Source organism: Rutidosis leptorrhynchoides, chromosome 1, assembly GCF_046630445.1.
Source record: "Rutidosis leptorrhynchoides isolate AG116_Rl617_1_P2 chromosome 1, CSIRO_AGI_Rlap_v1, whole genome shotgun sequence".
In the NCBI taxonomy this organism is placed as follows: domain Eukaryota; kingdom Viridiplantae; phylum Streptophyta; class Magnoliopsida; order Asterales; family Asteraceae; genus Rutidosis; species Rutidosis leptorrhynchoides.
In genome coordinates this window covers 167290383-167316559 of record NC_092333.1, presented here as the reverse complement: position 1 = coordinate 167316559, position 26177 = coordinate 167290383, and the positions used below count along the sequence as shown (strand labels likewise).

At 35.6% G+C, this 26177-nt stretch overlaps 3 protein-coding genes across 3 annotated transcripts; 2 read left to right on the top strand and 1 right to left on the bottom strand.

The window, feature by feature from the left end:
* The first annotated feature begins 483 nt into the window (after nucleotides 1-483).
* Nucleotides 484-14031, top strand: LOC139866863 (DNA polymerase epsilon catalytic subunit A-like). Its single transcript, XM_071855159.1, has 46 exons — nucleotides 484-645; nucleotides 947-1012; nucleotides 1131-1190; nucleotides 1280-1375; nucleotides 1556-1716; nucleotides 1844-1932; nucleotides 2026-2243; nucleotides 2395-2481; nucleotides 2574-2708; nucleotides 2785-2907; nucleotides 3037-3120; nucleotides 3233-3397; nucleotides 3503-3679; nucleotides 3863-3976; nucleotides 4326-4430; nucleotides 4521-4639; nucleotides 4719-4946; nucleotides 5046-5151; nucleotides 5240-5319; nucleotides 5406-5582; nucleotides 5676-5760; nucleotides 6255-6335; nucleotides 6443-6586; nucleotides 6690-6785; nucleotides 6895-7095; nucleotides 7200-7254; nucleotides 7329-7471; nucleotides 7544-7998; nucleotides 8327-8669; nucleotides 8759-8833; nucleotides 8939-9129; nucleotides 9215-9398; nucleotides 9484-9548; nucleotides 9653-9785; nucleotides 9871-9972; nucleotides 10066-10149; nucleotides 10712-10786; nucleotides 10877-10936; nucleotides 11456-11718; nucleotides 11797-12006; nucleotides 12099-12165; nucleotides 12281-12409; nucleotides 12536-12712; nucleotides 12820-13005; nucleotides 13099-13205; nucleotides 13651-14031. Exons 1-46 carry the CDS (start codon nucleotides 484-486, stop codon nucleotides 14009-14011), a joined length of 6624 nt encoding a protein of 2207 aa, XP_071711260.1. The 3' UTR covers nucleotides 14012-14031.
* Nucleotides 14032-17398: 3367 nt separating this feature from the next.
* LOC139891316 (uncharacterized) lies at nucleotides 17399-18334 on the top strand. The gene is made up of 2 exons (XM_071874275.1): nucleotides 17399-18124; nucleotides 18179-18334. The coding sequence occupies exons 1-2, from the start codon at nucleotides 17399-17401 to the stop codon at nucleotides 18332-18334; spliced, it is 882 nt and encodes a 293-aa protein (XP_071730376.1).
* Nucleotides 18335-22436: 4102 nt separating this feature from the next.
* LOC139866855 (uncharacterized) lies at nucleotides 22437-25536 on the bottom strand. The gene is made up of 2 exons (XM_071855149.1): nucleotides 22773-25536; nucleotides 22437-22648 (listed from the first exon to the last, which is right to left on the bottom strand). Exon 1 carries the CDS (start codon nucleotides 25075-25077, stop codon nucleotides 22798-22800), a length of 2280 nt encoding a protein of 759 aa, XP_071711250.1. The 5' UTR covers nucleotides 25078-25536; the 3' UTR covers nucleotides 22437-22648; nucleotides 22773-22797.
* Between the last annotated feature and the right edge of the window lie 641 nt (nucleotides 25537-26177).

Genomic DNA, 26177 nt, shown 5'->3' with positions numbered 1-26177 from the left:
TGTGAAAAATGAAAAGCGAAAATCGAAACGCAAAACTTGAACGCAAAACTGAAAGGAATAAACAGAAACGTGGAATCAAAACGATTAATATCTGTTAATGTCAGAGACCACCAAAGTATTTACTTAACTGACTTATTTAATGTATGTTACCGTTAGAGACTACACATATAACATTGGTGAATCATTAAAAAAAAATGAACGTCTTTTGGAATTTGTGGTGAACACAAAGATTACAAAGTGATTTTTTTCCTTTCTATTTAAAAAGAAAAAAAAAGTTCTTAGACTAAAATACGTATCTCACCGTCTATCAGAAGGGTAACACCGTAATCTACCAGCCCACTTTTTTCTCTCTACAAATCTCACACAAAAAGAGCGGGAAAACTTTCTCCCCGCCCCCAAATTAATCTGTAGAATCCAGTTCTTCAATTCATTTTTTCATTTCATAAATCGAGATCTCAAATCGACAATTTCAATCTTCTTACGATGAACGGAGATAATCGAAGAAGAACAGATCGCAGAGACACAAGGATTTCAAAGAAGCAGAAGCTAATCCTATCTGCTGAAGAAAAACTCGAGTCAAACCTAGGGTTTGACCTTTTCACTGAAGGCGATAAACGCCTCGGATGGCTACTTACACTCGCTTCTGTAAGTCTACACACCTTTTTTTTTTTTGCCTTCCTGTAACCTAATTTTGTATCTAATTATCCGAAATACTGTTGTTGTATACATTTATTGTGCTTAATTGGCAGTTATGTAAGTTAGCATGTTATTATATGATTACAGTAGCAATAGTTAAAGTATGATACGTGCGATATCGAGTTTTTAAGTAGGATACTTACAGTATATTTTGCAGGTGTTAAGTTGAATACATATTTTAAAACATTTAGGCCTTGGTGTTAAAGTGTAGCTGTAAGCTAATGATAATATGCTTTCATACTTTTTGCAGTCTTCATGGGAGGATCAGGATACGCGGAAGGTGTATAGTTGTGTCGACTTATATTTCGTTTGCCAGGTGAAATATGCATTTAATAAAATACGATAATTGTTATAATTATGTTCAGAGTTGATGTTATCAATTTATATTGTTTATTTTTGTGTAATTCTTGATTTGTATTTGATTTTGACTGAAGGATGGTTCGACATTTAAAGCAAAGTACAAGTTTAGACCTTATTTTTATGTTACTACAAAGGTATGGGTATAGCGAAATGATTTTGGAGAATGCTTTTGCATTTGTATGTATGGTTTGATGAATTGGACTAAAGGTGTGTTGGTTAATAGGATAAGATGGAAATGGATGTTGATGCACATTTAAGACGACGATACGAAGGGCAATTAGCTGATATTGAAATAGTTGAGAAAGAGGACCTTGATCTTGTAAGTCATTTTGTTATATAATTAGCTTCGTTCATGTTGTTTTTGCGTTATGATTGATACTTTAGAATACGTAGTGCAGTAGGTGCCTTATAGTTGCTTTCAGCCTTTTGAAACAATTTGGTTTTACTGTGAAAGGATATGGTGTATGGTACATGAATAATTTGTTTGATATTATGACAGAAAAACCATCTTTCTGGATTACGGAAAACTTACTTAAAGATATCGTTTGATACGGTACAACAACTGATGCAAGTAAAGAGTGACCTAATGCATGTAGTTGAAAGAAATAAAGAAAAGTTTAAAGCTGCAGAGGCTTATGAGTCCATATTGGCAGGCAAAAGGTATGTAATTCTTCATGGAAAGTTTTGATATGTACTCTGCATAACTTCACTTATGAAGTACTTTTAATACTATATTTTGTAAGTTGCTGCTCTATTTTTCGCCTGATTTTGGCTCTTGAGTTTGCAGCAAAGAGCGAAATCAAGATTTGATAGATTGCATTACTGATCTACGAGAGTATGATGTGCCTTACCATGTTCGTTTTGCCATTGACAATGGTGATATATCCTTTTAGTAAAACATTGTTCTCTATTTTGTTATTTACAATGATGTATATCTCAGATTCTTTCTTCTCAAATCATTCTTGTCAGATGTAAGATCCGGGCTGTGGTATGATGTTAATGTATCAAGTGATGGAGTTACACTAGTAAGAAGGCACGATCTTTTGCAACGTGCTGAAGTTCACGTTTGTGCATTTGATATAGAGACCACAAAGCTTCCTTTAAAATTCCCCGATGCAGAGTATGATTTAGTTATGATGATCTCATACATGGTTGATGGACGAGGATATTTGATTATTAACAGAGAGGTAGGTACAATAAAAAAAGTCATCTTTGACATCTGGACCCTATAACTAATATCTTGTTTGTGACACATAAGTATAATTGTTGCTTTTTTGTAATGAGATATTCTGTATTACTAAATTTGACTCAATTGGTTCCGTTTGCAACTATTTTTAGTGTGTTGGTGAAGATATAGAGGATTTGGAGTATACCCCAAAACCTGAATTTGATGGACACTTCAAAGTGACAAATGTGAAGAATGAGGTGTGATATCTTAACATTTGGGCAGGTTTCATTTAGCTGGTATTTGGGTGCATGCTTTGAAGTTCAACAATTAAGTTTCTGTTTGCATGCAGGTCGAGTTGCTTAAATTATGGTTTTCTCATATGAGAGACGTCAAGCCTGGAATTTATGTGACTTACAATGGAGACTTTTTTGATTGGCCATTCTTGGAAAATAGAGCAGCTTTTCATGGCTTGAAAATGAATGAGGTATGTTGCACCTTTTGGTATTTAAACTTGAATAAATGTGATTTATCAATAGTTACCAAGTCCTTTTGTCATGCAGGAGCTAGGATTTCAGTGTGACAAAGTTCAAGGTGAATGTCGTGCTAAGTTTGCTTGTCATCTGGATTGTTTTGCATGGGTCAAACGTGATAGTTATCTACCTCAAGGGAGCCACGGTTTAAAGGTGCGTACTTTTGATTCATAGCTACTATTTCTTGCTTCTAGATTACTACAAAGGCTGGTTACCATTTTTTGTATATTATAAATAATGAGATTTGTTGTTAAGAACTAATATCTTCTTATATGATATTAGGCTGTCACTAAAGCCAAATTGGGCTATGATCCATTGGAGGTAAATCCGGAGGATATGGTTCGTTTTGCAATGGAAAAACCTCAGGTATGGACTTGGTAGAAATGATCTTCTATATGGTTCAACAATCTATTCTTAAGGGCATTTTAAGCTATTTAGAATGTTTTTTAATATTTATCTTGGAAATACTTAATTGCAGATGATGGCATCCTATTCTGTATCCGATGCTGTATCAACGTATTACTTGTATATGACTTATGTTCATCCGTTTATTTTCTCCCTTGCAACTATAATACCAATGCCACCTGATGAAGTATTGCGTAAAGGAAGTGGGACCCTTTGTGAAATGCTTCTCATGGTTCAGGTGCGTGGTTTGGACATATCTTGTAACCTGATTGATTTATATTTTCTTGATTTGCATACTACATAAGTTAAAACCTCACACTTTAACTTTGTGTTATATATGCAGGCATACATGGCAAATGTTATATGTCCTAATAAGCACCAAGCTGAACCAGAAAAGTTTTATAACAGTCGCCTTCTTGAAAGTGAGACATATATTGGTGGCCATGTAGAGTGTCTAGAAACTGGTGTCTTCAGATCTGACCTTCCAACTAGTTTCAAACTTGATCCATCTGCCTTTAAGGTAAATTTGGAACTGGAAATGTACTTAGATTAATTAAATTTAGTTAAATATAGTATTAGTTATCAGTCAGATGTAATATATCTATCTATACACATACGTGTGTGTGTGGTTGGACAAGACTTGAATAGCATGTTGTTTGAGATGTTAGCTAACTTTAGCTTGGTTTTATGTTATTTTCTCCAGCAACTTATCGAAAATCTTGATCGTGATCTGCTATATGCTATTAGAGTTGAGGGTAAGATGGACATTGAATCAGTTTTAAACTACAACGAAGTGAAGAATGCTATCATGGAAAAGGTACTGTAAGGACTTTAACTGCATGTGGTTGTAATGACGCTAGGAAATAACATAAATTTTCCAGTGGCATGACAAGTTTTAATTGTCAACTGGCAATGTTCTATTTTACTGGTCTTTTGAAGTCTCCATGAAACATTTGTTGTATCTATGTGTGACAAATACTGAAGGGGCTTGTTCACCGTAGTCGTGGTCTTTCGTTTGTTATCTCGCCTAACAACTTAAGATCATATCCACTATAGATATTCTTTTCTCACATGCTTCGTATGCTTCTATAAGCTATATCTGAAGTGCAAGGAGCTATAAAGATGTTGCAAATTTACACCTAGTTTATTTCTTTTTACATTTGCAGCTTATTTCATTACGAGATGAACCTACACGAGAAGAATGCCCTCTTATTTATCATCTAGATGTTGCTGCGATGTATCCCAATATTATTTTGACAAACAGACTTCAGGTTCACACATCGATTATCTTTTAGAAATATGTATATGTTGATGTAACTTGCTACTTACTGATAAAAACAATTACTTTTGTGCAATATCAGCCACCATCTATCGTTTCAGATGAGGTTTGCACTGCATGTGATTTCAATCGTCCAGGGAAAACTTGTCTTAGAGAACTTGAATGGGTTTGGCGTGGAGAAACATATACAGCAAAGAGAAGGTACATATGTTTACTCTTTTACCTTAACTTGGCTACTTATTCATAATTGAATTTTACTAATCTCAAAATTGGAAATTAGTGATTACTATCATATTAAGAGGCAAATTGAATCCGAGTTTGTTGATGGATCCACATCAAAACCGTTTCTTGACCTGCCTAAAGTGGACCAACAATTGAAGTTGAAAGATCGTTTAAAGAAATACTGCCAAAAGGCATATAAGCGAGTGCTTGATAAACCAGTTACTGAGGTTCGTGAAGCAGGGATATGCATGCGTGAGAATCCGTTTTACGTTGATACTGTCAGAAGGTAAGCATTGCGTTAATCTATGCAGTTTAATGCACATAACTTTATTGTCTGCCTGTGTATGTAGTATGAGATCATAACATTTTATCTTGTGTATTAAAGTTTTCGTGATAGAAGATATGAATACAAAGGACTCAATAAAGTGTGGAAGGGGAAATTGTCAGAAGCAAAGGCTAGTGGAAATCCTATAAAAATCCAGGAAGCACAAGTAATTTTATCGTGACCTTTTCAATTAGTATTTTAAATTACTATTATACTTAAGTTTTATTTATTGTTGATATATTTTATTATTGCAGGATATGGTGGTTCTTTATGATTCACTTCAGCTGGCACATAAATGTATTCTGAATTCTTTCTATGGATATGTCATGCGCAAGTATGTATTTTATGTAGCATAGATTTTTTACACATTTTTTTATAATGTAATGTAAATAAATATGACATTATATTTTATTGTTTCAGAGGTGCAAGATGGTATTCAATGGAAATGGCAGGAGTTGTTACTTATACTGGAGCAAAAATTATCCAAAATGCTCGTTTATTGGTTGAAAAGATTGGAAGACCACTTGAACTGGACACAGATGGTATATGGTGTGCTTTGCCTGGGTCATTTCCCGAAAACTTCACTTTTAAAACGAGGTGTGTTTTTTTTTCTGCCAAATTATTAATGTGAATTTGTTGTAGTTTTTTGGCACTACATTTTTTTCACCTTCTTTGGAACTTCAATTGCAGAGACTCAAAGAAGCTAACAATTTCCTATCCATGTGTTATGCTAAATGTTGATGTGGCAAGAAACAACACAAATGACCAATACCAGGTTAGATGGGTTATCATTTCTATTCCGCTTCTGTAATTATTTCACTTAAGACAAGTTTTATAATAGGTTATCTAATAATAAATAGAGATTTATGGTTTTGGCCCATGGTTGATATGGTATGCGTTTTTATCTCAAATGGGTTCAATAAAAAAAAAGTTTAGCTTGAAGAGGATGGGGATGAATGGGTTGAAACTTGACAGTTATTAAACTCCTCTCTTATCAATGTATCCAATTTTTTAAAATTCTTTTATTTGATTTGTTGTAATATTATTTTCTTGTTATCTTGGAAATAATTAAGAAATGTTATTTCTTAAATGTTAAAGAAACTGTAAAGAAAACGTTTGCAGGCAAATCTGTATGACCTGGCCTAGAGTTGTACTAAAATTTAACTTGTTTTAACCCTCCACACAACCTGGTCATCTATTAAACAGTTAATTTACTTATTGGTTTAGATATATTATGTCTGAAATCTTTGTGTTCTGTTTTTTCATCAGACTCTCAAAGATCCTGTCAACAGAACTTATACAACACACAGTGAATGTTCTATTGAATTTGAAGTTGACGGACCATATAAGGTAAATGGAAAAATCCTTAAAGTGACATCATGTTTTGGCAATTACTGTAATTTATTAGTTATCTGGTCAAGGAACCTCTCATGCTCATGTACTATTTCTGAATGAAGGCAATGATCCTACCCGCATCTAAAGAAGAAGGAATTTTAATAAAGAAGCGGTATGCTGTTTTTAATGACGATGGTACTCTTGCCGAACTTAAGGGCTTTGAAATAAAAAGGAGGGGTGAACTAAAGCTTATTAAAGTTTTCCAAGTACTATCTTCATCTCATAAATCTGTTTGGTTTGTTTTTTCATATATTTTGTTAGTTATAGCTATGAGTTTTCTCATAACACTTGAAATCCAACTGTATTCAGGCTGAACTTTTTGACAAGTTTCTTCATGGGTCTACCTTAGAGGAATGCTATTCTGTAGTTGCTTCAGTTGCCAACCGTTGGCTTGATCTTCTAGATGTACGTAATCAAATTTTAATCACGTTTTTGTTAAGTTTTTGGTTTTGGTTTGTTTATATGACAAGAAAATGAGGATGTACAAAGCTTATCTGATAATTAAATATTTCAGAATCAAGGGAACGATATTGCAGACAGTGAGTTGCTTGATTACATATCAGAATCAAGCACTATGAGCAAGTCTTTAGTAGATTATGGTGAACAAAAATCGTGTGCAGTAACCACAGCAAGGCGTCTTGCTGATTTTCTAGGAGATGCAATGGTTAAAGACAAAGGGCTACGTTGTCAATATGTTGTTGCATGTGAACCACGCGTAAGTGACTTAATATTTCTGTTAAAAATAGCCATCTGACCATTTCCATTATACACCATTCTTAAAATTGAATCTTGATCAAATTTGTATCTTGATGAGAACAGGGAACTCCAGTGAGTGAACGGGCTGTTCCTGTTGCTATATTTGAAACTGATGCTGGTAGAACTCTTGACTGTTATGCCTATATTGTTTTGAACTTGAAGGGACAAAGACTTACTTTGTTTCATTTGCAGAAATAATGAAGTTCTATGTGAAAAAGTGGTGCAAAATCTCATCAGATATTGGCATTCGATCCATTATTGACTGGTCATATTACAAACAAAGGCTTAGCTCTGCAATACAAAAAATTATTACTATTCCAGCAGCAATGCAGAAGGTACACTATTTCTCATAAGTTAGTGAAGTATTACATCTTTTTGGCTTGCAACTGATATGTATGTTTGTTCAGGTTTCAAACCCTGTTCCAAGAGTAGTTCATCCTGATTGGTTGCACAAGAAGGTTCGTGAGAAAGATGACAAAATGCGTCAAAGAAAGTTGGTTGATATATTTAGTTCTTTGAAAAAGGGTAATGAAGATGGCCCACAAATTGATGCAAATGGAAAAGATCATTTACCCCATGAACAAAATGTTGTGGATCTAGAGGACTTCGGGAACAATCGAAAAGCTTCAAATGTTGGACCTAGACCTATCAGTCGTTCTTATGAAACCAACCCAAATGCAAGTGGCAAAGGAAGTTCTAGGGAAAAACCTGGTCAGGATAAAAACATGCATCCACTGATGTCATCACCACAACCGTTGGATATCAATGATGAGGAAATAGATAGACATTTGGATTACCAAGGATGGCTCGATTCAAGGAAACGTAAGTGGAAGCAGATTCGTGAAAAAAGGAAGAGGCAAAAGTAAGTATCTTGGGTGCCCCAATACTATCATGGGTGTGCATAGAGAAGAATAGATGGTCAAATTGGTTAGGCAGGGTGGGAAATGTGTCAATATGGGCTGGTTCAAATGTGTCTATTGAATGAGTTGGATTTTATGTTGTAAAGGCCAATAATAATTATTACAATTATTTCAATGCTTTTGAACTGTTCCCCTTATAGCAAAATTTATCGACCTATTAGGACAAGTAAACGATCCCTCTTAACCCATTTTTGAATAAATCGATCAAAATTGCCACCTCAAGCGACGATCTATATTGATTGTTGATTGTGGTATATTTTGGCTTGCCAGGTTGGACCGTATGGACAAGTTTAATCAAAGGGATGGAGTTTCTGGTATTCCTAATGGGGTGGCAAATAAGACACAAGCTAAGGGAACTGGGGTTGGCTCATATTTTAAAAGGCGAGAAGCAGCCGTAGGAGTTAGCCACTGGCAGATAATTCAACTTGTTCCAAGTTTGCAACCTGGCCAGTTTTTTGCTTGGGTTGTTGTGGATGGAACCATGCATAAGATCCCTGTCAACGTTCCCAGAGTATTTTATGCTAATTATAAAACTCCTACAACTGAAGAATTACCTGGAAGACTTGTCAATAAGATTCTTCCTCATGGACGCCGTTCCTATAACTTGATTGAGGTAAAAAAATCTGTAATTTTATAACGTTTTTACTACGGAAATGATTAATCTACACAAGCTAAATGATTAGCATACTGTATCATGTATAGGTCGTTACTGGTGAAGTTGAGTTTATAGAAGAAAGCAGGAAACTTGCTGCTCACCTGGCCGATCCTGATGTGGAGGTCAGTTTAATATTAACAGTTCCAGATTGCTGGTTTGCCTATTTCCAAAAATTATTAAACTCATCAAACTTGTTTTTATCTGCTATATGTTCAATCACATTTCAGGGGTTATATGAAATGAAAGTAGGGCTCGATTTTAATTCTATTCTTCAGATTGGTTGCGTTTGTAAAGTGGATAAATCAGCCAAGAAGCGAGATCCGAAAGATGGTTGGGATTTAAGTGAATTGCACATGAAAACCACTACAGAATGCTCTTATCTGGATTCTTCCATCCCTTTTTTCTACTTATATCAAAGGTAAGTTAAAGATTTTATTGCATTTTCTTGATGATTATTATAGGGTGAGAACTGAAAATTGTCTTTGTATCATTTTCAATTCCAGCACATCCGAAGCGCGTGGTATATATCTTATATATTTTCCATCATCTTCAACCATCCATGCGATAGTGGTTCATCGTTTTCAGAATAAAGACTTATCACCAAATATTTTAGAGAAACAGTTTCGTGAAGCATGCAACGCATTGTCAATTGAACCTTCTATGTCTAGAGAAGCTTCCAGTTTCAAGGTCAGCTTTGACTTTTCTAATCCAAAAATGTCATGTAATATAATGTCATGTTTCGTGGCTTATTAAGTTTCATGAAATCATTCAGGTGGACTATGTTGGAAACCCCAGGGATGCTGAAAAGATCTTACAGATATCGATAAGTGAATTCAGGTATTTGATTTTCCAAGCAATAATAACATTATATAATACAAAGCTTTTTTTTTTTTTTTTTTTTTGTGTGTGTGTATTTTTTTTAAGTCTCTACTGATTGACAGACATCAGCATCATGGACCTGCAATTGCTGTAATCGAGTGCCCAGACGTCAACTCAATGAAGTCCGGTATACGGGCTTTAGATGATTTCCCGTGCGTCAACATTCCTTCTAATGCTCGTGACAGTGAATATCAGGTAGTTGACTAACCTTATTAACTGCTTCAACTGATGAGCTGACATTGTTTTGGTACTCATTATACTCTTTTGTTGCTCTATACAGACTCTTGGGTGGCAAAATGGAGCGGCAAAAATCGGGTTGCAGCGTTGTGCTGCATCATCTCTTTGGTTAAATGAAAAAATTTCTCTTTCCAGATATTCCCATGTAATATTTATATCTGCTTCGGCCTTCGTGTGTATATGTCATCAACATTTTTAAGTCGTTATTACTGAGTTTATGATGATGTTATTTGAACAGGTTCCACTAGGCAATTTTGAAATAGATTGGCTTATGCACACTGCTGATATCTTCTTTTCAAGAGCATTACGTGATCAACAACAGGTATGTCTCTGGTTCATGTTATTAATTTAGAGGTGGTCAGGACTGTTTACTTGTCAATAGGCGATTTGTGCTCTTAACGGGTTTAATAAAAGAAAAATGAGTAACTTATAACTGAAGGGTTAAACAGATTGAACTGGTGGAAAATCCGCTTTAGATCAAAGAGTTATAACTGAAGTAATACAATATTGTGGTCACGTTGGACACAGAAATTTATTTTATAACTGAATAATTGGACAAAGTGTCAACAGAAGCTGTTTCGATCTGAACATAAATTACTACTGTTTCAACCGGACCCGGTTTGGCCTGTCGCCCAATCTGACCAACCCACCCATTTTGCCACCTCTAGCCAGTATCATGTTCAGCATATGTTTGCTTATGCTGACTTGTAAATCAATTTGCTTTATGCATGTGTAAGTCTATTTTTCTAAGACATCCGTTTATGCTTTACTGATTATGTTTATTGACTTTTTAATCACGTTCTTTGAAAGTTGAACATTGAATATTATTGAGTATCATGTCTGTTTTTATTTATCTCGCCTTGTTGTTTTCACAATATATGCAGATACTTTGGATATCAGATGATGGAAATCCAGACCTTGGAGGGAATCATGAAGAAGAGACTTGTTATTCTGATGAGGTAAAATCTTATGAACGATCTCACTCTAGAATCTAGTTTGAAATTCTTTTATGATCTAAATTGCATTTTTTTTTTTTTTTTTGAAAATAGGTCAATCAACCAGTTCTTATTTATCCCGGTGCTTATAGGAAAGTGACAATTGAGCTAAAGGTCTGTTATTTTCTTTATTTTTATTCTGTTTCTTATTCTGTCACTGCGCTACTTTAAGAGAACCAATGGAAAGTTGAAAACTCGGGAGAACCATATTATTGTTTGTTAATTTGCATACGATTTTGTCAAAAAAGGCTGAAGTTAATGAAAATCACTGAAATGTTGAATCCTGTAAAATTATGTGTTCAAAGGAATTTTAGATGATGTTTCACCTGTGAATGGTCAAAATCGTTTGTGTGTGAACAAATAATGGTTTATTTTCTTTTTGTCCTCACCAATGCTCACGTGTATGAAGTTAATCACATGTGAAAAATCACCAATTTGTGGTAGTTCACGAATTTTTAATGGGTTTATTTAGTACTCATCGATGATTGATAAATATGTGTGTGTGTGTGTGTGTGTGTGTGTGTGTGTGTTATTCACTATTTATTAATGAAGGGTTAGGTTCTCTCTTGATCCAGTTCCCCTATATATTTGGAGAGAACCAAGGAATCCTTATAAATTGCCTAATTTGTGCAGATTCATCACTTGGCTGTTAATGCTTTGCTAAAGAGCAACCAAGTAAATGAAATGGAGGGAGGTACCTTGTTTGGGTTTGACCAGGATTTGACTTCTGGATCACTTCTTCCAAATGAGCAGTTAGGATATGATGTGGACACATCTTGTTCACAGGCCTTTCGTGTGCTTAAACAATTGATTCAAAGATGTCTTGCTGACGCAGTTTCATCAGGAAACATATACGCTGATGCAATGTTACAACATTTATACAGATGGCTCTGCAGGTACTTTCTCGTTTTCTTCCTAAATGCATCCATTGTATTTTGACTTAATGTTGACTTACAATTTATTCTGTAATCCAGTCCGTGGTCAAAACTTCACGATCCAGCTCTTCATCGAATGCTTCACAAGGTCATGCAAAAGGTTTTTGCGTTACTGCTAGCCGAATTTCGGAAATTGGGTGCCACTATTATATTTGCCAATTTTTCAAGAATTATATTAGACACTGGAAAGTCAGACTTATTTGCTGCCCAAGCTTACTGTGATAGCTTACTGAAAACTATACAATCAAGGTTGGATGTTTTGCATATTTCATTCAAAAGTTAGTTAAACTGATTCGTGCCCTTATATCATCTTTAATTTCTTTATCATTTGGATTTATTAGAGATTTGTTTGAATGGATTGAGCTTGAACCCATGCAATTTTGGCACTCACTCCTATTCATGGATCAGGTCAGCTAAATAAGAATATCTTTATTTCTACTTCTGAGCTACATTGTTAATTATTTAAAACTTGATAGTTTTATTTGGGTCGACCGATAATTTACCATTCAATGTTGTATAACAGTACAACTTTGGTGCAATTCAAGGTATATCATCAGATGAAACAAATGATAGCACATATACTGTTCCTATTCCCCAAGTGGAAGTTGTATCCATGTGGAATATTGCTGAAAACCTGCCAATGGAGACTCAGGTACATGACCTTTTTGAACATCAACATGCAAATATTTTTAATCATTTACGATTGCAGTCCATCTTTCGTACCCTTGTTGTCTGATGTATTTGACTATTTATTTATTTAATTATTCAAAATTTTCAGGAACGCTTCATTTCTACAGTCTCAGAGTTTCTATACATCCCTTGGAAATTTGCACAAGTTGAACTAAGAAAAAGAGCAACTATAAGGGATGATGATGATGATTCATGCACTCCATCAATCACTGCTGCTGCTGCTGAAGTATTTGAATCATCCATGACTGAACATCTTAGGGAGCAGGTCTAATTCAGAACGATTGGTTTTTTTATGGAATCTGACAACTTTTTTTTTTTTTTTTTAATAATATGTTATTTTTTTATATTTTTATTTTTAATTTTTGGTTACAGATTAGAACTAACTTCAGTGGAAAACTATTGAAGATAGTTCGTGAAACTGATCATCACATGAGAAAAACAGGCAAATCTCAGGCAGTTCAAGATAATACTATGAATAAAGGAAACCCAGCGTTAGAATTCATTAAGCATGTGTGTGCTGTTCTTCTTCTTGACCAATATGTGCAGCATGATATTAGGGTAAGAACTTTTCAATAATGATTTCCGGTTTCTTTTTATAATGGGCTATCTGTTGATTTTATTAGTCTTCTTATTCATTTAAAAAAAATGCAGATATTGAGGAGGAATCTGTTAAAGTTGGTGCATGTAAGGGAGTTTGCTCCAGAGGCACAGTTTCAAAATTCTTCATTCTCCTTCACTCTACCAAACGTGATTTGCAGGTAAAATAATACGAGTATATTCTTGATCAATAAAAATAAAATATAAAACTATAGCATAATAGGATCTCATGCACTATGTTCTTGACCATAATACCTTTGTGGGGCTTGATTGTTTATAGTATAGTAGTTGTAGTTTTAATTTTAAATACAAAATAATTTACATAAGCAGTCTCTTTTTTTTTTTTCAGCGAAAAACAGTAATTAAAAATAAAATAGATCATTAGATCCAAGATCTAGTTGTGATACAAGTGTAAGACGCATGCTACGTCTGAATAACAGATCCAAATATTATATCATGCATTTTACAAAGCTTTAACATGTGTACCAAATCAACCTTAACCTATTCTTAGTTGGTAGGCTATTAAACATCATTTTTTTCCCAGTAAATCTACAGTTGTTTATGTGAACGTTTAACGTTTCTAATTGTAATGTACGAATTTGGCAGTTACTGCAACGACTGTCGAGATCTAGATTTGTGTCAGGATCGAGCTCTATTAACTCAAGAGTGGAGATGTGGTGTTCCGCAATGTGGTCAACTTTACAACCGAGAGGTGATGGAAAATAGTCTTGTGCAAATTGTCCGACAGAGAGAACGACTTTACCATCTTCAAGATTTGGTTTGTTTAAAATGCAAGCAAATCAAAGCTGCACATTTGGCTGAACATTGTGGTTGCGCTGGATCTTTTATTCTCAGAGAGGATGTGAAAGATTTTAGGGACAAAATGGAAGTGTTTCTAAACATTGCCAGGTTTCAAAAGTTTCAATTACTCGAAGAATGTGTTTCCTGGATTCTTGAATTAAACTAAAAAAAGAAAAACAAATATAGTTGAGCTTATTATGTATTCATTTTTTATTTAGTATATATGTATTATGTTTAAGTGAATAGTATATTTATCAAAAATAAACATTTTTAGAAGCAGGAAGAACAGAGGTATCCAGATTATTATGTTATTTTGAAGTTTTTGTTATGTTATTTGTTAAATTTTAAACTAGTGCTTTCTGTTCAAGAAAAAATGTTGCTGAAAGAAAAAGATTCAAACAGCAATATCAAAAGTAGCTGTATACTTTGTTTTAAATTTTACACTTTGCAGTTTGCACTTAGTTTTCAAATTTACACTTGAACTTTAAGAAAGGCAACAAATTAGCTGGCTTTTAATGGATTATGATCTTACCAACTAAAATTGACTAAGCTAATAAACTTCCTTTATAATTGAGGAATATCTTTTACCAAAAGATCCGGATATGATTCTCTCTCAACTTTCGGCTAACAACCCCATACCTTTAATTTGAATATCTTTTACCCAACAACCACACACCACCACAATCCACCACCCAACCACCATCTTCATCATCAAAATTCACCCAAAAAATTCATTTTTAATTTCTTTTTTCCAGAAACCACCAACAAACATCACCATAATACACCATCCAACCATTACCTTCACCCAAAATCGGTAACCACATAAGCTAAGAGTTAAATAATCATGCCGCTCCCCTACACCCCTTTCACCTTCCCTACTTCACCTTTCACGCCTCCTTTTCCGGCAAATCAACGCCGGACAACAACCTTCAAACCTAAATTCAATAATCAATCAACCACCGGGAAGTGGTTGCACCAAAATAGTGTGAACAAAAACGGTGAGAGAGAGAGAACTAATGTGAGTTTTGCAGGTTATGATTGCAGGAGGAGCACGACGGCGGCGCACGAAGGTTACGGGTTTGGCTACGACAGATCGGTTTATAGGGTTAACGTCAATCGGGTAACATCTTTCTTATTCTTTAATTTTCCAACTAACTGGGATGTTGAAGAAATTTGGAGAAATTTCAAAAATTTTGGTCAGTTATCGGATATCTACATGGCAAAGAGATTGTTACCAAGTGGGCAACGATTTGGTTTCGTTCGTTACGAAGGTATCTCAGATCCAGAGTCGTTTGCTATTAAGTTATGTCAGATTAAAGCAGGCGAAAATTATCTTAGGGTTTATAAGGCTCGTTCTGAAAAAGCAAGAAACGATAGGTTTTCCAACCCTAATCTACAACAGACAATAACAATATCCCTCATCCTCCACCCCACTCCAACCCATTCAATCAAACTCGTCATCGTTCCCAAAACCATAAGTCTACCCATCATACCTTCCATAGTGCTAACCCTCCTAAAAATCCTATCTCCAACATCCATCAGATCCGTACTCCTTCGAAAGCATGGCAACCTAAAGCAACAAATAACATCCATACCAACATCAATGCCAATACCTCAACCAACCATCAACATTCAAACAACTTTTCTGAACTTGCAGCCAATTCAAACAATTCTGAAAACCCTAATCAACATGCAAAACATGAACATGAAACTAATCATAATGAACATGAACCAAATCCCAATCGTCAAAGAACAATAAACGTTGAAGATGAAGAAGAACCGGCAGTGTCATTCAATCGAACCTTATTAGGAAACGTGGAAAAAATCGATATTCTTGAACAATTACATAATCTTTGTGATGAAGAAGGACTTAACAATTATTCAATCAAATACCTAGGTGGTCTAGAAGTTTTGATAATGTTTGATTCTCATGAGACAATCGAAAATATTCTAGCTGATGATGACCATAACATCCGCAGATGGATTCTTAATATCAGAAGGTGGGATGATAATCGCTTACGATCAACTAGATTAACTTGGGTCAATATTTACGGGGTCCCGGTTTCATGTTGGAAAGTTAACACGTTCAAAAAAATCGCTCAATGGTGGGGTCCTGTTTTTGATTATGAAAACTGCTCTATTGAAAGTAAAGATCAAAATCTAATAGCCGGAAGAGTCCTTATCAAAGTTCATGGTACTAAGCCAATTGAGGAAACCATTAAGTTAAAAACTAAATCCACCATTTTCTTTTCTACAATCTCAGAAAATAGTAGAAATGTTTTCGAGCTCGAATTGGATGACGATGAGAATTCAAGTGTATGGTGTTCAGAGAGAGAAGATGACAATGAGATTAATTTAGATGATGAATGGGTCTCGGAAACTGTATCACCAGAGAAAAAAGAAAGAGTGGAAGATCAATCATCCAAATGTCTGAACACAGGTGACAATTTCGAGGAGTGCATTAATGATAATCAAAAAAGTAACACAGATTCATCAAAAAATGATCCTCAAAACGCTTCGAATCTGAAAAGTCCACCTCAATCACCCCAAGGTAATCATTTTGATGTCTCTGGTCAGAATCATATCTCGGCCCATACAAATCCACCGAATGTTCCCAACCCAAATGAAAAAAACACTCAACCTGACCCATCAGCCCACGAACCCACCACACATAAAATCTGCACAAACAAATCCAGTCCATCCGACCCAATTTTAATTCAAACCCAGCGTAACTTAAACATTCAAGACTCACCCAATCATGGCCCACATATAGCTCAACCCAGTAAACAAAATGAAGATGCTCCATGTTCAAACACTCATCGTAGTTCACAACACTCTAGCCCAACTCACATTCCTTCTGCAATCCTTTCTGATACCGAACCCAGAGAAACCACTCCAATATCATCCAATTCTGATCACTGTCAAGAACAAAATCCATCTTCCGTTCCGATTTCCTTCAGTCCAGTAAGAACCTTAAACCTGGATAAACTTACAAGCACCAATCCTCCTCATTTTAAAACACGTCACTCTAAACATAACTCCGTTCTTTTCTCCAAATCAATCAACACCAAAGCCAAAAGATCGACACTCTCTCCTACCTTACAATTCCCACCTCCTCGTAAACCCAACATTGTCACAACAAATACATCATTATCATCTTCAAATACCCCATGTTCTAAAACTTCTCACAAAGATAAGTCAACAAAATACAAGAATCGTAGTAGCACTCCAACCACCCTTAAAACCACATCCCATTTTCTCCAATTCAAAAATCTATCTAGACAAAAATCAACCTCCAAGCCTACCAAAACCACATCAAAATCCAACCTTCCGTCCACCTCACGTAAATCACTTACCACTTCTAAAAGCTCCGATAGTATTGGTCTCGAAATTTATGGGAGCAAACTTGGATTACGTTGGGATAATAAATCCCAATAATTCGCGGTCATTTCTTCTCGTTTCCTCATGTTTTTAAATGAAGATTCTAACTCTCAATATCCGCGGATTTGGTAAAGATGTTGAGTCAGAAAGTAAGGTAAATTGGTTTTGTAAAATGTGCCGAACTAAAAATCCGGACATAGTTTTCGTTCAAGAATCTAAATGTAATACAGTTGATGATAGGTGGGTTGAACTCATTTGGGGTTCATCAAATGTTAGTTACGTACAGAAACCAAAAATTGGTAAGTCGGGTGGATTGTTAATAATTCGGGACCCATCGATCTTCGTTGTTACTGCTGCAGTCGAAAAGAGGCACTTCATAGCTATTAAAGGTAAATTGAAGGGTAAAGATAATGAATCGATCATAGTAAATGTGTACGGACCCCATAATGATAATGATAAAAGCATTTTCTTCGATAGCCTGGATGTTTTGTTAAACGCCTCAAATGTCGATTGGATTATAGGGGGTGATTTTAATGAGGTTCATTTTAGTTCAGAATGTCAAAATTCGAGATTCATCAGTAGGCGAGCTTGTGTGTTCAATGATTTTATTGATCGTAACCAACTTATTGAAATCCCCCTACTCGGGAAAAGATTTACGAGAATTAGTGATGACGGTCGTGAATTGAGTAAGCTTGATCGTTTTTTGGTAAATGAAAGTTTTGTTCAAATGTGGGGTCATACCTCTGTCATCGCCTTGGATAGACGTACTTCTGACCATTGTCCGTTGATTCTTCGAGATTCGAACATTGATTTTGGGCCTAAACTGTTTAAATTGTTTAATATCTGGCTCGAAAACAAAGATGTCGAAAAGATCATTGTTGATGCTTGGAACGAGCAGGTCTCAGGATCACGTCCGGATTGCATTTTTTGAGATCATTTGAAAAATGTAAAGAATGCTCTTCGAACATGGAGCAAATACCAATATGGAACGCTTGATGAGGAAATTGAAAATTGGCAAAATATAACCAAAGAGATGGAAGAAAAGGCTGATTCCGGTTCATTAAATGATGATGATCGAACTTCATGGATTAACGCGAGAGCAATTTAGTTGCAAAAAGAAAAAGAAAAAACCAAAATGATTCAACAAAAATCAAGAATAAAATGGTGCGAAGAAGGAGATGAAAACACCGCTTTTTTCCATTCCACGATACGGAGACGAAACAACTCTTCGAATATTAGAGGTCTCCACATTAATGGAATCTGGGAAGCAAAACCGGAAGCAATCAAAAGTGAAATCCACAATTATTTCAAATCCATTTTTGAAAATAAATGTCAAACGGTCCCTGATCTTTCTTGTCTCGATCAGTTTCCATTCCCTTCGATGTTGTTTGTTGACGCCGACATGCTTGAAGCACCCATTTCTGAATCAGATATTTGGAACACTATTAGAGATTGTGGGGATGAAAAAGCCCCTGGACCCGACGGGTTCAATCTTGGCTTTTACAAAAAATTCTTCTGGTTAATAAAAGATGACTTAAAAAAAAGCTATAGATTGGTTTTGGGCTCATGGTGAAATTTCAAGAGGTTGTAACGCGTCTTTCCTTACTTTGTTGCCAAAAAAAATCGATCCAATCGGACTTGGAGATTACCGACCAATTAGCTTGATAGGAAGCTATTACAAAATCATCACAAAAATTCTTGAATGTCGTCTTCAAAAGATCATTACCAAAATCGTTGGGGTTGAACAAAGCGCCTTCATACAAGGGCGTTACATTCTTGATGGAATCCTTGTGACAAACGAATTAATTTCGGATCTTAAATTCAAAAAACAAAAAGATTTGCTCTTTAAAGCCGATTTTCAAAAAGCTTTTGATAGCATTAAGTGGAATTTTCTTTTTAAGATCATGGAAAAAATGGGTTTTAGCTCGAGATGGATAAGTTGGATTAACGCATGCCTTCAATCGGCTTCAATCTCGGTTTTGGTTAATGGTTCACCAACGAAAGAATTTACTTTGCAAAGAGGCATTAGACAAGGTGATCCATTATCACCTTACCTCTTCATAATAGTTGCCGAAGGTCTAAACCAAATGGTCAAGCATGCTATCTCTTCGAAACTATTCAAGGGCCTAGAATTGGGAGTGGATAAAGTAGTTATATCTCATTTGCAATATGCCGATGATACAATTTTTTTTTTTGGAGAGTGGAGCAAAAGAAACGTAAGTAACCTTTTCAAACTTTTGAAATGTTTTGAAATTTATTTGGGCCTTAAAGTTAATTTCTCGAAAAGTTGTATTTACTGTATCGGGGTGCATGATTCTTCTATTGCCGAAATGGCTGGTTCGTACGGATGTCGTGTAGGGGAGTTTCCATTTACCTATCTTGGTCTCCCAATTGGTCAAAAGATGAAAAGTGTAAAAGAATGGGATCCAATTATTGATAAATTTCGATCTAGATTGGCGGATTGGAAAACAAAGGTTATGTCTTTCGGTGGTCGTTTAACCCTAATCAAATCGGTCTTGAGTAGTTTACCATTGTACGCCTTCTCCCTATTCCGTGCTCCATCAAGCGTCATCAACTTGCTCGAGGGTATTCGTCGTAAGTTTTTTTGGGGCGGGTCGGATGAAAAATCCAAAATTTCATGGGTAAAATGGGAAAACATTCTTTCACTTTATGCGGGCGGGGGGTTAAACATAGGTACTTTAAAAGCAAAAAACTTGACTTTGTTAGGCAAGTGGTGGTGGCGTTTTCGAATAGAAAAAGACGCGCTTTGGACAAAAGTAATAAAAAGTCTATACGGCCGGGAAGGGGGTTTGGGTCATTTAGGTTTAAACATCCCGAAAGCAAAACAATCAACTTGGAGATCTATATGTGAAGTAGGGAATCAAATCATTTCACTTGGCATTCCTTTCTCTGACTCGTTTACTAGGAGCATTGGCAATGGTGATGACGTTCTTTTTTGGAAAGACTTATGGATTGGTGATCAACCGTTGTACATTAAATTTGGAAGATTGTTTCGTCTGGAGGACAATAAGGATGCGCTACTCAATGATCGTTTATTGAAAACGAGTCAATCTTGGCAAGCTTCTTGGTCGTGGTCCAGAATTCCCAGCGGACGCACTTTGGGAGAATTGAATGAGTTGCTCGTATGTATTAACGGTTTTAGGTATGCAGGTTCGGATTCAAATACTTGGAATTGGAAGCTACAAAGCAACGGGTTGTTTACTACAAAAGCACTAACTTCGCTTTTGGATGCTAAACTACTCGGGTCTTATGCTAACTCGAATGGAACACTGCTGAATCCGTTTCTTCCTTCCAAAATTCGCATATTCATTTGGAGAGTGAAGCGTCATAGACTACCGGTTCGAGTGGAACTAGATAAAAGGGGAATCGACCTAGACTCGGTCTTATGTCCGGTTTGTAAAAATGAGGTTGAAACGGTCGAACACATTTTTTTTCATTGCCCCCTCGCAAAAGAGATCTGGTCTTGAGTTATAAGATGGTGGAAATCCGGGAGAAACGAATACACAAAGTTTGAGGATATGTTCGAAGGCATTCAGATTAACTCACAACCTTCGTCGAAATTGCAAATTTGGCAAGCAATCGAGTGGGTGTGTGGTTACACAATTTGAAAAAATCAGAACCTTACATTATTCAAAAATAATAAAAGTAGTGGTCCCATGTTGCTTAACGACATCCAAGTTAATACGTTTGAATGGATTTCGAGAAGGTCGAAGAAAATAACGCTTAATTGGAATGATTGGCTTCTGTCGTCTACTACCATTTTTACAAAGTAGTAGACAGTAACAACAAGGTAGTAGACAGTGAGAACAAAGCAGTAGACAGCCAATTTACAAGGTAGCTGACCGTCTACTGCCTTGTTGTTATTGTCTACTACCTTGTTGTAGGTGTCGACACCAATAATACATATCAGTCGACACCTACAACAAGGTAGTAGACAATAACAACAAGGCAGTAGACGGTCACTTTTTTTAATGCCTTCAAACAAAATACACTTTTTTAAAAAAATTTTGTCTTTTTACACCATTCAGTAGACGAAAATTTTGTCTACCACCTTTATCTGTCGTCTACTACCATTTTTACAAAGTAGTAGACAGTAACAACAAGGTAGTAGACAGTGAGAACAAAGCAGTAGACAGCCAATTTACAAGGTAGCTGACTGTCTACTGCCTTGTTGTTATTGTCTACTACCTTGTTGTAGGTGTCGACACCAATAATACATATCAGTCGACACCTACAACAAGGTAGTAGACAATAACAACAAGGCAGTAGACGGTCAGCTACCTTGTAATTGGCTGTCTACTGCTTTGTTCTCACTGTCTACTATCTTATTGAAACTGTCTACTACTTTGTAAAAATGATAGTAGACGACAGATAAAGGTGGTAGACAAAATTCCCGTCTACTGAATGGTGTAAAAAGACAATTTTTTTTAAAAAGTATATTTTGTTTGAAGACATTAAAAAAGTGTATTTTGAACAATTTTCCATAATGACTAAAGCGCATGTTTGCCCACTTCAGATTCCATTAATTCGACACCATCATCACATCATCCCATTGTTTGACTTTCAAAGTCAACAATTTGAACTGAATATACTTCTGAATAATCTTGCTCAATTCTTCTTCTGATCACTTCGTTTGCTTAAACATACTATAACATACGAATTTTAATTTTCTATAAACTAGTTTGAGGCAATCTCACCACTAAACATACGAATGTTTTTTATCAACCATAAAACCATTCATCCGAAAATTCCAATTCCGAATGAAGTGACAAATTTTCAGTAAAATGAAATCAAAGGGTATGTAACTAATGTAACTAAACAAATATTTCAGAACTTGGGTGAGTATTTCAAAATTAGAACAACGTACATTCATTAGGGACACATAATATCAGGAAGTATATATACAAATATACTATGAAGTTGTGATGTGGTCCAGTCCCTGCCATGAAGTATTCACCCATGACATATTTCCCATATCGTTTGGGGGGTAAAGGGGAGGGGGTTTTACTTGGCCGTGCCCTTGGATCGGTTTCAAGGTTTCCTCCCGGGCAGTGATGGGGGCGGGGTTATTATCGCTGCATCGGCATAGTCGAAACGGGAGATGATCGCAACAGGTGGTTTAGTCCCCCTCGGGTGATCCCAATCGCTGTAAAAAAAAGAAAAAGAAAATATATACAGATATACCGGTAAATGCATTGAAACAAACGATATATTGTCTTATCATTAAAAATAATCCACCACATGAGAGTAAATACGATGAGAAACAAGGACTACGCCACAAGATCGACCATCTAAGTTTACAAATTAACTAGAAGAAACCCAAACTTAACATACTCTATTAATGCTCTCATTCTAAATCTTTCAAAAACTTCGTTGTCTTCGATTATTAAATAGCTTGATTCTGCAGTTCAAGTTTAAGAATTTTAACAAGTATCAAATACAATTAACAGAAGAGTTTGAATAACAAATGAGATAGCTTTACCCAAAAAGAAAATAATAGGCAATGAAAAACTTCAAGAACATACCTCATTGGTTGAACCGGTTTGGTTATTAAGGAGAGGTATGCATTAATTTAGCACACCACTTGTCAATAAACGGAAATTCGTCCAGATTCAAGTTTGGAAGTTCACGTTCTTGAAGGCCGATGATTATCTTTTCAGTCGTACCAAGGAGTTTGACTACATCAGTGACACTCGCCTCCCTCTTCTCAATTGCACTTTCATGGCATTTAGTTATTATGACTTGAGGTAAGTTGGTCAAACAAGCGGCCAATATGTCAGAGACCAACGATGATAATTTCTCAAATAGTTCCTCTTCACGAACCTGGTCAATGTTGGTGTGGTATGAAAGCAACATTTTTTCAGTTATCCGGTACATAGAGTTGGCGCAAATAGACTTTTGCCTGGAATTAGCTTTTGCGCTTTCAATATCCATACTTTTTACCTCATCTACCACATTTTTTGCTGTATCTTTGAACCATTGCAATATTTGTCCAACCATATTCACTTGACGAGGAAGGTTTTGCAGGTTGTTTCCTAACCACTTATGTGAATCTTCAACTTCTATCCACAACATTTCAGCCGCTTTTTGAATGCATACGTATTCATCCATACCGTTGAGTACTTTTTCCACAAGCCTAACATATACAAGACCTTCACTTACACCTTGCAACAAGCTATTAACTCTGTTCTTTGGGATGTTAGGAAGAGAAATAGCGATGCATGTCAAGGTTACTACGGGTAAGCTCCAACTATTATGGGGTTCTTCTATAAGTAAACCTATAACATCATGGTTATCAAAACTTTCAACTCCTTGAAAACCATTAGATCTCTCTAGTAGCTTCATAAGGTTATACGGTTGTTGCTTTTCCGCCTTCTTGATTATGACCTCCATGGAGTTCAAAATCTTCTTGAATGTTGTCATAGTAAGCTCCATATCGTCTTGATACTTTAAAACAAAATGGCTAAGATCTGAGTTTGTACCTTGTTGACTAGCCGCATCACCTAATACCATATCTGAATCACTAAACATTTCCTTTAAGCACTTCTTACAACGTTTACAATACAAGACACAAATCACAAATAAAGTTGGTATCAACGCTATCGTTTTGCATGTCACAACAACGGTCTTCTGAAATATTACACAAAACTTCAGAATAAGTATTTTTAATTTCTTAATGATAATCTTGATTTTGCGGTTTCTAGCAAAGAACGGTATGCTACTCTGTTTCCAATCACACAACTTCTCAGTCCAGTAGTTCTCTACATTAAAGACCTTAATATGACTCCATATCCATTTAATGGAAAGCTCAAAGCTCAAGTTTGCAAAACATCTCGAAACTGGTGAAATTGTACCAAGTAGGACTCCGATAGATTGTGTAACAAATATTACATATGTTGACCACTTATAATCTGACTCATAGTAATTTATATTTGTAATAGTTGGAATCATAATAAGAATGTGTAAGAAGGTGCTTGAAGCACATATTACCCCAGAAGCAGAATTTGTGGCAGAGCAACCTGTAACGAATTGAGGGCTACCAGTTCCTGCCATAATCCAATACTTTGTAACATGCTGCTTTATCTTCTCAAAAGTTAATATTGATTCTTGTGTCTTTACGTCCCCGAGAGCTTTTTCATGACCTGTTTGGTATTTTGATTCTAGTAGTTGTTTGAACTTCACAATCGTTAAAGTTGAAGATGTGTGTATAATCAGCAACATGAGTAACATAACCACATAAGTGATTGCCGCTATTTTAATAAAAGTATTATTTTTAAAAATGATACCCAAGAAGATCTCAGATTCAGGGGTGGATAAAGCTCCTGTTGTTATCTCAATGCAAACATTGACAACCACAGTGATAACTAGAATACCTAAAGCTATGATGTTTGTAACAAGTTCATTGTTGTCCATGGTTGCTAGAGAAGGCAACAAGTTAGCCATCATGGTGCACATAAAAGATAAGCTTCCAAGCTTAACCGTTTGGTCTACAATACGCGGCATTACAGTAGTTAGATCCGTAGGTAACTTCATTGCAACAGCTATCACTGTGAGAGAAGCAGCATTAAGTGTGAAATATTTACACGGGAACCATAGTTTTTTAATTTTTAAACCATGTAATAAATCAGCCACCATTGCAAGTATGCAAAACAGAGAAGCTAATGCGATATACATCCCTATCCATGGCATTGGTTTGCTGTACTTGTTTTGCTCTTCTGCATGGTATATTGTTGTGCTGAAAGCACTAAATGAAAACCACAAATCTACTGAAAAGGTTTTTGCTAGTTCATCCAAAAGATCTCGATACCATCCATACGTGATTTCACTCATAATTAGGTTCCTTGCAAAGACAATGATGAAATGAATTTGAGAAAAACTAAAGATATATATTATGCTGTATTATAGATGGTTAAATATTTGAAAGAAAAAGAATGCAAGAGAAAAATATGAGAGTTAAAAAAAAAAGTGGTTGTATACCCGTGGAATTTATTCCGATAAGCCGGGTTGTCCCATGAGAGGTTTTACCAACCATATTCAGGATCCAGGTCTGACCCGTCTGCCCCTCGGGATCGTTTAAGGTTCCGATCCCTGTAATATGGTTCGGGTTTCCGCCCGAAAGCGTGTGTGTGCGTGGTAAATGAGAGTATTCGATGCCAACTATTGCATTTTAAAAAAAGTGGTTGCATATGTAAGTAAATGTAATTTCCACTCCGATATTGGTACGAACCATATGAAATGCAACCTTTAAAGTTGTATGAGTCACCAAAATAAATTTGTAGCCACTTGGGTGACTTGGACTTTCAACAGGTAACACCAATAATGCAATAAGATAAGTGTTATATATATGTGGATATTGTTAATTGATTTGCAATAATCGTAATAACTGGTGCGGAGTGCCGTTGACGTTGACTTTCAGAACGTTGACGAATAATGCAATAATAATACATTGGGTACACTTTGAAAGTTCTCATCATATTCTTGGAAATTTAATCACTCAACCAGTCAATCACCACCAAAATTAAGCTCCAGTTGGGGTTTATTGACTTAAAATATGTAAGTCTTTGCTGAAGGCTTTATTGGGGCAAAATATGCAAGTTTTGTTGAAGGGTCTAGTGATTAATTTAATTGAATTATTGTCTGGATTAACTTTTTGTATTACAAAGAGTAATTAGTATATTTGTTTCTATATCAAATGTTTACATTTTCAATTATAAAAAGTGTTTAATTGAAAATGAATTGGTTTTTTTTTTTTATAATTATTTAAAGTAAGGGACAATATTTTTGGAACAAACCAAAATAGTAAGGTATACAGTTATTTTGAGACGGAGGAAATAATTGGTGTGGACAATGGTGGCGAATCTAGTCTTTGGAAGGTTTATAATCACCGTTCCATTTAAATATAATTAGTTTGAGAAAAAATTTCAGGACCC